We start from the raw sequence: 12,481 nt of genomic DNA on the forward strand, positions 1-12,481 counted from the left end.
AATAAAATGATTAAAAAAAAAAGTCTTGGGGTCATTGAATGCCTGTTTTAACCCTTCAAAATTAGACATTCAGAGCCCTGAGGAATGAAAATGGCATTGCAAGTGTGACTTAACTGTCTGATAGTATTAACTCCTCTTTGGTGAATTTTTACTGGACAAAACCTTTGAAACAGCTCCGTTAGTATTTATATACCTCAGCCATATAGTTTAGTTCCTAATTATTATGGGTGTTTTCTATTTTGGCTGGGTTTTCCATGTGTATTTCTCTGGTCTCTCAAGATTGATTCAGATGGTTCTTTGAACTAAAAGTCATATTTCATAGTAAGTACAGGGGCTTTCAAAAAGTTCATGGAAAAATTCTATTATCTTTTCATTCAATTTTTCCATGAACTTTGTGTGCAGCCCCATGTATTATTGGTCTATTTGTCACTGACTCATAAATAAAACACCACATCGTTATGCCACCTACAATTGGACAGTCCTTTAGTGGTCACTCAAAAGTGGAAAAATTAGATTAGAAATCTCACCTCTTTTCAGAATGTTGTCACCTACTGAAACTATTGTTAATTTAAATCTCTCCCTTTTACAATATGTCAATAACATAATTTTTTAAAACTTTTGTTAATGAAAGTAAAGGTAATGCAAGTGTATGAAAATACACAATTATACATGTAGAAAAACTGTATCCCCCAATATGAAGAGTGAGAATGAAATTATTAAAAGATAGTGGAGTTTTTACGAACTTTGTTTGAAGCCCTCTCATATTGCAGCTTTCCCTTAGCAGGATTTCTATTTTGATGACCCTGATAAGCCTGATCTCTCCAGAACAGGTTTCATATGTACCTTTTTGACTTGTTTTCCATTTGTCGTGAAGGCTTTTGATGCCTCCCTTTCTTCTCTGGCTAGAAGGCCAATGCTAACTGGAGTTCTATTCTCAGACTCCAACCTCTGGGACATCTCACTGCCAGTTTCAGTATCAGGCTCCCTGGAAGCCGGTAACACTTTGTACCACACACGGCTCCTGTCTCGTGTTCCAGATTCTTCTGCCTCCTTCATTTGTGATTCTCAAGTAGAGGCCAAATCACTGTATGAAGCACAGGTTATGTCCGACCACGTGTTTTGGGTAAATCTAATGAGTGCAGTACTCTTAGGCAGTACCTGAGCACCAAGCACTAGATCACCAATGAGTTGAAAAGAGAGCTTTCAAATCAGCAAGATCATTCATTGCCAGCCATTTCCTTATTCTCCCACTGACTAAATATTTTTCTGTACTGCTGAAGCAGTAGGCAGATTACACCCCCCTCCCCTATAACTTTAAAATGCAAGATTACTTACACAGTAGTTACTATTTGATTTAATAAAATAAATGTAAATCACTCAAACTTCAGGGCTCTGTGCCTTCCTTTTTTAAATGCAAAAAGTTGTAATAGTAGTTATCTGTGTAATTATGAAAATTATTTTCACAAATACACCCTTAAAATACCAGGTTTATGCCCCATCACCATGACACCACAAGAACTGGATGCTACCCAGCTACCTTTGCAGAGTGTTTTGGTCAAAGACCTAATAGAACAATTCTGATCAAAAGGGAGAAAATGTAGAACAGAATTTTGAATTCCCATACCATCTAAACTTTCTGGAATCATGGAGGCTGGGTGAACCCTCATAATGATTACTCTGAGATCATCTTTAAACCCTAAGCCCAAAATAACCACTGATGTCTTCAAACCATCAGTAGTTTGACTGAATTAGTAAAGAACGTCTACCTTGAACATTATTCTCTTTTAAGAATTAGATGAGATCAAATTGACAATAACAACTTGAAAGATTATTTAAGAAACTTTAGGGCTGAGATCATAACAGTGGGGGGAGGAAGAATTGAAGTAGAGGAGTGTTGTATGTCTCGTCAGCACAAATCTGCCTCCTGGATGCATTTTCTCCATGTAGTCCCTGTGCTCTGGAACATCCAGTTATCTACGAATGGACTCTGGGTCTCCACCTTGACCCCTCTCCTTCACCTCGATGAGGTTGTTTATTTTTGAACCTCTGATGCTTGTTCCCAGCGACACCTCGTGATCATAAAGGTTGGTATGCTTCTTCTATGTGGGCTTTGTTGCTTCCCTGCTAGCTGGCTGCTTGTTTGGCTTCAATCTTTTAAAACCCCAGATGCTATGTCTTAATAGCTGGGCACCATCTGGTTTCTTCACCACATTTGTTTATGCACCTAGTTTGTCTTCAGTGATCATGTCAGAGCGGTGGGCATCACCCAGTGCCACATTATTATTAGAACAAGGTGTTCTTTTGTTGAGGGAATACTTAAGTAGAGGTCCAGAGTCCATCCACTGCCTCAATGTATTGCCACATAATATGTGTACATAGGCTAATACCCCTGTTGTATGCACTAATATATTTACATATGTACACCTACCTCTATGTTTATACCTCTATAAAACAGTTTTGCTTCCTAGTCCTTTCCTCTATTTCCTTTTACCTTCCTCCTGCCCCACTATCATGTTCATCCCTCCTTTGCCTCTCAGTAATTCCTCACAGCTAGATTATGGCTGCTCCACCACCACCAGGGACTCTGTGTCCCCCATGTAGATCCCTAGTTGTTCCCAGTCCATGACCTTGTTTGCTCACGGCCCCCTTCCTCCCACCTCCTTTGCCCCCAACCCCGCTGGAACCTTTGGTCCCTTTGCTTTCTGCTTGGGCTTGCTTCTCATTCTTATCTTATATAGCTCGACCAAGCAGGTACAGTGAAGACAAAGCACCTACCTCGAAAATCCTAGTGGACCAGTGTACATACAGTGGCACAGACAAGAGCTTTCAATACATGGAATTCAGGAAAGACAGACTCCCTTGGAATCAGTAATAGGAGTAATGATTCCGGGAAGGGAAGGGAAGGGAGATCGCAATAATAGCAGAATAACTCCCCTTGAGGGGGATGAATACCAGAAGGGAAGGGAAGGGGGGGGCGGGGGAGGGAAGGGAGATCACAATAATAGCAGAATAACTCCCCTTGAGGGGGATGAATACCAGAATAGTAGGTGAAGGGATAGAATGGGCAGTGTAAGATAGGTATAAATAATAACAATACATGATATATTAAGGGTTCATGGGGGTGGCAGCGTAGGGGAGGGTGGGGGAAAAAAGAGGAGCTGATCTCAAAGGGTTCAAGAAGATAATGTTCAGAAATTGACACCAACAGTTCTACATGTCCTCTTGATATAATGAATGTCTGGATTGTTATAATATATTTAAGAGCCCCCCCAAAATATGGTTTATTATAATAAAAAAAGAAACTTGAGGGGCCAGTGCATTTATGTTAATGGGGAGGAACAATTTGAAAAGGGGAGGTGAAAATGGTTGTACAACTCGAAGAGTATAAACAGTGTCACTGAATTATACATGTAGAAATTATTGAAATCTCATATATTCTGTATATATTCTCCACAACAAAAGATAATTTAAAAAAAAATACCAGCTTTCTCCTATATAAATAGTTCTGTTATAATGCCTGAATTATCTGAAATGTACTTGTTAGGAAAAATACTGGCCCTAAATCATAAATAAGGAATATTTTATATGTTGATCTTTATCAAATTACAATTTCCTTTTGAAAGATAAAGAAAAAAAATAGCCTTTATTCATCTCCCTATGTTCATCGGAAACACAGTTGCAAGTTAGTTACATCTAGTTTTACTTTAAATGATATCCTTGATACAGATTGTGAGTAGATCACAGATGTCTTCGGGTTTTTTTTAACAAAGCCTTTTATGATCCATTTGCTGATAATCTTTTTAAAAATCCATTTGCCTGAATAATGACTGCTGGTGTATTTCTCGTTGGAATAAAGAAAAGTCGATGAAAATGTTCGGTGACAGCTTCCTCGGGGTGTGGGAAGGAGACGGGCTGGGGTGCTTTCAGCACTCGCGGCACATCACAGCAGCCTCCTATTTCTGTGTCTGCGGAGTCGAAATCTTCCTCTGGTTCTTACTCCTTTTTCTCCACATGCAATCAGCATGAAAGCTACTTTTCTTGGGGGCTTCATTACAATAGGAAGAAACGTTTCTAACATAGCTTCAAAGCAGAGGGAAGAAGATAGTTGAGAGCTGTGAGAATTCACGGAGGGTGGAGGGGATCTCAAAGCAGGTTTCTGAGCTCTGGATCTTTATTTATGTTTCTTTGTACTTGTGACTCAGGGCAGGTGAGGTCAAGTGTCCTGAGTTCATTTCACCAAAAGATAAGTAATACCATGGTAGCTGACGCCACCACTCTCTTATTGATGCCAGGAACGGGAAAGAGATTAGGAAAACAACACAAAGTCATTGCTATCTTAATCGGGTTTTGTTTTGTTTTGTAATTGGTTGCCAACAATAGAGTGGATTGAATGCTGGGATTTTCCCTTCCCAAAGTAAAATTTTCAAAATGCTCATCTTTCAAAGCATTTTCTCACAACTGGCCATTAAATTCTTCCGAGGTTGTATCTGTAAGTAGGTGGAGTTCTGCTGCTGTATTGGAATATGTAGTCGCGTATTTTGCAACCTTCCTTCTGTCTGCAGTAAGCCTCCATCTCCCAACGGGAAAGCCTCCCTTCAGCTTGAGGTTTGGGCTTGGATAACAGATGGGGTTCTGCAGCAACATCGATCCAAGGCAGGGTGGGGCTGGCTGCAGAAGTAGAGCAGCAATGAATGTGTGACTGCTGCGTGAAAACAACTGTTCCAATATGGAAGATGGAACTTTCTATGTTCAAATATTAAAGATGATGGAAACTAGAGATAGATTGCTGAATGTGTAAATGTCAGGAGCTCAAAAAGGTACATGTGGACGATAGGACCACCAGAACTGTCTTCTGGAAAGACCGGGTGTGGGATCCCTTCAGCTGCAGCGTCTCCTCTAATGTTAGAGGCAGTGAGAGGAAGAGCGCTAGCAAATGTCGTGGTCACATGAAGATGAAGCGTGGTTCTCTGAAATCCTAGAGCCATCAAGTATCCCTTAAAAGAGAAGCTGGCTGTGGGTGGTGAAGACCAGAATCATCTTATTTCAGAGTTTAGACATCTGCCCAACTCTCACATTTTGCAGATAAGAGTACTGTTGGCTTGGAGACATTTGATGACATGTCAAAGCACATTCAGAATAAAGGCTCAGATCCACAAACCTGCATGCCATTTCTCCAGTCCCTCTGTTGCTCTCCCCTATTCTTATTGGTATTAACGAGAGATTAAGATGTTTTACAAACCATTCACCAGGTTTTTGGAAAACCACCAGGCCTTACTTCTGAGGTACCTCCAGGTAGGTTTGAACTACCAACCTTTCAGTTAGTAGTCATTTGTACCACCCAGGGACTCCTGAAGCATACATGGACTAGTGAAATAATCAGACTTCAAATGAGAGGTATTACAGGGAGAATTGCCACGTAGTGTTGTAAGAGTATGGGTCTATATGAACAAAAATAAAAGAGACACTAAGGTGAACTAAGGAGAAGTCTGGAGACCAAGTCTACAAGTGGAAGATAAGTTTCAACATGGTTAAATAGAAGCTAATGCACTTACATAAAAGCAATCCCTATTGCGCTGATGTGCCCACCAGAGACCAGTCACAATGGACTGTGCTCCAAGCCCTTCATCTCAAGGAACTAGCGCAGGTAGGAAGGCCGACTCGATTCGGAAGTGAAGTAGAAAGGAGGCTGTTGCGTGTGTGTCTGCACCTGTAGTCTTAACGAATGGCTTCAGTTGCTAGACCTCAAAAGAAAGATATAGGGCTGAAAAGTTTAGGAAACAGAAATTCAAGATGAACGGTTGTTGATGGTATTGGAATAGAACTTAAAATTGAATATCCATACTAAAAATTTTCCACATGGGATCGAAGTCTACAAAATCAGGAAAAGGCCATCTCATTGTGACCACATCGTAAAACCACAATAGAGTAACATCAGAATAAACAGACTAAAAGGAAATTTTTAAGTAACAAAGGGGAAAACTTATTCTACAAAGACATAAAGGCAAAAATAATGGCTTTTTTATAAAAATCTATTAGAACTTCCATATTTTTAAAAAATAAAATAAAAATAGAACATCTGGAAACACCAGAGTAATCTCAAAGGACTTTTAAGATTTTCTTAGTAGGAACAACTAATTTTAAGGTATCCTTTCCCTGGTGTCTCGTAGACATTTGGGGAAGCAGAGCTGAAAATGCCCAAATGGACATACCAAAGCAACAACAAACCTTCAACATAGTTCTGAATGTCAGCACTTCTTGAGAACTCTCAGATGCTCCTATGACTCTAAACATGAGACATATGATATATAAACGCTCAGTTTAATATATCCTTTTCTGGATATGAAAATATGGTACACTCTTTTAGGTTGCTTATTAAAGATCATTTGTTCAGCTTACTTGATGCTCATGGAGTTCTGAAATATATAGGGCAAGTGTGGAAAGCCCAGGACATACAGGTAGTAAGCTGTGCAGTTAGGGTTCTAGCTAGATCATCTTTTACTTTTGAGCCCAGACTGCTGCTAGACCGTCAAAAACTAGAAGATATCACCATTTGAAGCATTGCAGTTCAGTGACATTAATCACAATGACCATGTTATGCAACCTCTACTATTATTTCTTTCCCAGTGTTTCTTCTTACTAGACAGCAGTCCAGTACCCCTGAGAGTAATGGTCCATTGTCCCCCTTCTCTGGCCCCTAATAATCACTAATAAACTTCTGTCTCTGTGCAGTTAGCTAGTCTAGGTTTTTTTGTGTAATGAAATCATACAGTATTTATTCATCAGCGAATGCATAGGTAAATGAAATGTGGTGTAGGTCATACAGGAGAATACTATTTAGCCATAAAGACTGCCATTCTGATACATGCTACAACATGGAGGTAACTTGAAAACATTCTAAACAAAAGCCAAACACGAAAGGTTGCATGTTGTATGATTTCATTTAGATGAAATGAATAGACATCCAGAATAGACATATCTGTACTTGAGGATTAAACCCACAAACCCACTGCCACCGAATCGATTCTGACTCACAGCTACCTGTAGGACAGAGTGGAACTGACTTTGAATTCCTGATTCTGTAAATCTTTACAGGAGCAGGAATACTCATCTTTCTCCCTTAGTTTGGCTGGTGGAGTTGAACTACTGACCTGGTGGTTAATAGCCCAACACATAGGCAGCTTATGCTAACTGGGCCTGTTAGAACTTTAGAGACAGAAAATAGATTGGTGGTTACCAGGGGCTGAGGGAAGGAGAAAATAGAGTGATTGCTCATGAGTGTGTGGTTTCTTTTCTTGGTGATGAAGATGTTTTAGAATTAGAGAATGTGGTAGATTTACAAACTCTGTAAATACATTCAGCATAATTTAAATTGTGCAGTTTAAAAGTTTGCATTTTCTGGCATGGTATGAATTCTCTCTCAGTAAACCTCTGTTATTCAATTGGTAGATAATGACATCTTTAAAGTTCTCATTTTCTATGTGCCATATATAACAAATTCAGAAATATGATGGAGCTAGTAAGTGAAGGAGAATATCTTGAGAGGAGAGGGGAGGCTGCTCTACAGATAGTAATACATATTACAGAGTTTAAATGGCTAAGAGTGTAGGACCGTCACAGGGGCAAATATCAAAATCTAGAATTTAAAGACTAGAAAGAGGCCTAAGTGTTTTGTTCATTTTTAAGTATGTAATTTGAAGGGGCTTTTTTAAAGGGTCATGGGAAAGTTCCCTTATCTTTTAATTCCATTTTTCCATAAATGTTTTGAAGCTCGCTTGTATATGGTAAAGGTAGTGTTTCTAATTTGTGGCGAGAGTATAGATTATTTATTAAATGAGATTGTTCAGGCCCAAGCTAACTTTGTCGGAATTTGGGGATGAGAGTAACTGACACCAAGCCTAGGAAGCTTAGGCAGAGGGAGACTTTACAAGAAGGGTCTTGGGGACAGGGGAAAGACTAGAGACCAACCTCAGAGGCTGATAGGAACAAAGGTCGCTAAGGAGCCTGGGACAGAGCCTCCTTTGTGCCACAGGAGCATGTGGTTAGGGAGCCACTGCTGCTGTCTTTATTCCAGGAGTCAGGCCCACCAACCCACCATCACGAAGCTCTACAGGTCCCTGCTTGCTTCTGTCATTCCCCAAGACAGGCACCCAGGAAGGAACGTCAGCGAGGCAGAGGCTCGATCATGAGCCTGCCTTTCTCCTGCTGGAGCCAGAGAAGAGAGCGGCTGCCCACCTTCTGCTACTCTGCTGCGAGGCAGAGTGCTCTAGCATCTCCCCAAATAGGAAGGTATCCAAATGCAGGGGAGCAGCCAAAACGGCAGATTCCCACTGACATTTGGAGGAACTAAAATTAGAACAATACTGTATGTCATAGACCAAAATAAACTCCACATGGATTGAGAACTTAAATGTAAGACTTGAAACCGTAAAATTTACTTAAAGAGAATACACATGAATATTTGTTATCTTGATGTTGAAGAGTGGTTACACTGATATAAAAAAGTCAAAAAGCCATTAAAAATGTTGGTAGACAATATTATATGGCCCATAAAGGGAGTCATGGTCTGTTAGGTTTGGGTTTTTGTTTTAAGTTTGCTTTGAAAAGTTGCTGATGTTGTGGGGTGTCTTCGAGTCAGTTCCAGTGTACAGGCGCCTGGTGCCCAACAGAACGAACCCTGCCCAGCTCTGCACCATCCCCACAGCGGGGCCGTGCTTCAGTTCACTGTTGCAGCCAGTGTCAGCCCATCGCAGCCAGGCCCTTCCTCTTTTTCACGCCTCCTCTGTTTTACTAAGCAGGATACTGTTCTCCAGGGACTGCACTCTCATGACAACATATCCAAAATATTTAGGAATCCTGCTAGTTATCCTTGCTTCCAAAGAGCTCTCTTGCCGTGCTTCTTCCAGGACAGATCAGCTTGTTTTAGCAGTCTGTGGTACTTCGAAGATTCTCCACCAGCACCACTGTTCACACACACCCGTGTTTCTTCAGTCTTCCTATTGAGTGTCCATGGTTCACATGCTTGAGAGGCGAGCGATTGAAAATACCATGGCGTATTTTCCTCAAAGAACATCCTTGCTTTTCAGTACTCTAGAGAGGTCTTGTGCAGCAGATTTACCCAGTGCTACACAGCTTTTGATCTCTTGGCTGCTGTTTATAATCACATTCTCTACAATATTACCACACTGTGAAAGAAAATATATATAATTATATATTTACAGAAATTTAAGCCTACCTTAAACTTGATTAGTTGTGTATACACCAGCACACCGACAGTGTTATTTCTGTGGTTATCTCTGGATGAGGAAATTAGAGATGATTTCCATCCTCGTCTCCCCGCCCCACCCCCGCCATCTACTTTTATTCAACAATTATTCTTATTGATTATAAGCACTGTACTACTTTTTCACTTGACAAGCAAGTGGTTTGGTTGGTTAGTTGGTAAGTACCTGTATACTATATAGTACAGATCATGCTCACCTGTACAAAAGTGAAAATAGCTCTTTAAAGAGCAAATGAGACAATTGGGTTAGACTTTCTCATCAGTATAAAAATTATGTTGATGTGAGTAGGTTGAATTAGCTTCATCTGGTTGGCACTTCCAAAGGAAGACTTGAATAATTAGACTGTAAGAATTAACCCCTAGATCATATTTCTCTAACCCGGTGATTCTCAATCTTCCTGATGCTGCGACCCTTTAATACAGTTCCTCATGTTGTGGTGATGCCCCAACCATAAAATTACTCTCTTTGCTACTTCATAGCTATAATTTTGCTACTGTTAGGAATTGGGTGACCCCTGTGAAAAGGTCGTTTGACACCCCCCAAAGGGGTCACGGCCCACAGATTGAGAACCACTGCTCTAGCCCAATGTTTTGTTATGTCTTTAAGAAACCCTGAGTGAGTGAATCAGTGAGTTAGTGCTTAATCCTGGTAGCCTTGTGGGGTAAGCATTGGGCTGCTAACCATAAGGTTAGTGTTTGAAACTACTTTAAGAGACAAAGACGAGGCTGTCTACTCCCATAAAGATTTCTCATAAAGTCTTTGTTTTGTATGTTTTTCTGTAAAGGGCAATCTGGATGGGTGAAACCTTGGATACAGTAACTGGATTAATAATTACTTAGGGGAAATGGAAGTCAATAGCAATGGGTACAAGAAGGAAGAAACTATTCTGAAGTTGACTGTGGTGATGACAGTACAGCTCTTCTTAAAATGACTGAACTGTACGATATTCATTATAGCTCAATAAATTTTTTTTGTGAAAAGATTGACAGCCTTGGAAACCCTATAGAGGACCGCCCTGCGTAGGAATCTTGATGGCCATTGGTTTGGCTGTGGAGGATGTACACCGTGTGATTCTGGTCCTCATGACATCTCAGACATTAACTTAAGAACCTCACAAGTAAATATAATCCCAAACTTACCAAAGTAATCAAATGGCAAGATAATTGTTTAGCTGAATCTCCCCCCCCAACCCCCCACCCCAAGTAAAACTCCAAAAAGACTGCATCCACCATTTTCTCTTGTTTCCTGTTTCAAGTAAAAGCTCTCCCAGTAGTTGAAGGAAAAGCCCTAAGAGCAGACCCAATTCGGGTGTCTGATAATCATATCTCATTAAAAAAAAATTAAAAAAAGAAACCCCATCTGCTTGGCTAGGAATTTGGGTTTGGGTATTGGTGTTTGTTGGAATAGGAGAGATTCCAAGATTCTGGAGATGATAGTTACTATGGCCAATGTTTCATCGCTTATCTACAAAGAATAAGAAACTGGAACATTCTGTTCCAGCAGCCCTAAGGCCCTATGTATCTTCCTCTGTCATCTCTTGTGATTCAGTCCCAGTAAAAGAGGCTGGACACTCATTTGACTCAAGTAGCATAGTGGGGGCTTCCTAACTAAAGACTTGGGCCCTGAATGGAACGTAAGGGCACTCATAGAAACCTTGATAGCACTGGATGGTGTGAGGTTCTGGAAGGATTTGCAATTGGCACAGAAAGGTCTGGAGTCAACAGAGGAGGAAAGAGAAAACCCAGAAATGGCCACCTGCTCCAATTCTTGCCACTCAATGACTATTCTTTGTTATCTTTTTCAAAATGCTTTTAGCCTTAACTGTTAAGGAGATATGAATCAATAAGTATGTCCATCAAGGTTTCGCTACTTGAAATTACACTGTTCTAAGAGCTCTTCATAAAAGATAAAATATTTACTAATAAACGTTTCTTGTGACCATTTTCCTCAGAGGATTCGTTAACCATTTCTCTCCTGTTTATTTCTCCATTATAAGCAGCACAACACAGATCAATATAGGAACCCCATGGCTTGGGGTTGGAATCACATTGGTGTTGAACCAGTTTTGGTACTAGACCACTGAGTTTTTACAGTTTCACCTAATCCGTTTACTAAATGGATGGAAAGCCGTTTGGGGTATATGTCATGTATTTTTTGAACTGTACATTTCATGGGAGCTTTGGCAGGCCTCTCCTGTTGAAATTTGTTAAGCAGTAGCAAGCAGATGAAAAAGAAACACTGTTGAACACCGTGTTAGCAGAACAGCTTCTAGCAATGGAGAAGTGACAGGTGCCGTACCGAGTCACTGTCCTCCCTCCAGCCCGTCTTGTGAACAAGGAGGTGGACGACTGCTGAGAGGCCTGCAGGCAGCCCGTAGGGGTCTGCTTGAGGGGAGACAGCTCTGGTGGCATGATTACCTTCCTGCCTCACAGACCTCAGTCACCTAGGTACAATGACACTCATGCCAATCCTTGTCTTCTCTTTTCCCAGGAGCAGCCTACTGCCAGTTCATGGACATGCTCTTTCCTGGCTGCATCAGTCTGAAGAAAGTGAAGTTCCAAGCAAAGTTGGAGCATGAGTATATTCACAATTTTAAACTTCTGCAAGCATCTTTTAAGCGAATGAATGTCGATAAGGTAGGAGACTAACTTGTACTTCTGTAAAATGCTTTGTCTGTTCTTCAATTGCTTTTCAACAGAAATGCAAAATCCCATAAGCCAATGGATTGGTGATAGTTTGATTATCTGAGTAGTATGTTGGGGTGTGTGCGTAGCTCAAAGCATCAGCCCTAACCTCCCACAAAAGACCCATCGATCTTTATTCATATGAGATGTTTAAAGGGGGATTTTCTCAACTTGTAGTCATTTTCCTGGAGATGAACAATAATTAAAAGTGTTATATAATGTTATGACTGGTTGTCGCAGATAAGGCATTTCTGTGATTGCCGGATGCCCTTGTGGTTCTATGTGTTCATGCTCCTGTGGAGAAACCACGTGCTCTGGGGCAGTAGGTTTGAATTTCCACCCAATGACTGAGCAGGGTATTGAAAGTCTTTGACTCATCTTTCAAATGAGACTGAGCACCCCTTTCCTGTGATGATGTAATTGCAACGAAGGCATGTACATGAAAGCCCCCATAATAGTGTCTGCCCTCCACTTCTCAGTAAGTGCTGTGTGCTTCTCTTGACTTGCTTCGGGGTT

At 40.7% G+C, this 12,481-nt stretch overlaps 1 protein-coding gene across 1 annotated transcript in view; it reads left to right on the top strand.

Annotated features, from left to right (window-relative positions):
- The window catches only part of MAPRE2 (microtubule associated protein RP/EB family member 2), a 118,394-nt gene that overhangs the window by 51,966 nt on the left and 53,947 nt on the right, over nucleotides 1–12,481 (top strand). The window contains exon 3 of the mRNA XM_004703081.2: nucleotides 11,772–11,917. Coding sequence (XP_004703138.1) covers nucleotides 11,772–11,917 — 146 coding nt within the window. The remainder of the gene's footprint in view (nucleotides 1–11,771; nucleotides 11,918–12,481) is intronic.

Source organism: Echinops telfairi, unplaced genomic scaffold (assembly GCF_000313985.2).
Source record: "Echinops telfairi isolate 266 unplaced genomic scaffold, ASM31398v2 ScPeMD7_7400;HRSCAF=8409, whole genome shotgun sequence".
Lineage (NCBI taxonomy): Eukaryota > Metazoa > Chordata > Mammalia > Afrosoricida > Tenrecidae > Echinops > Echinops telfairi.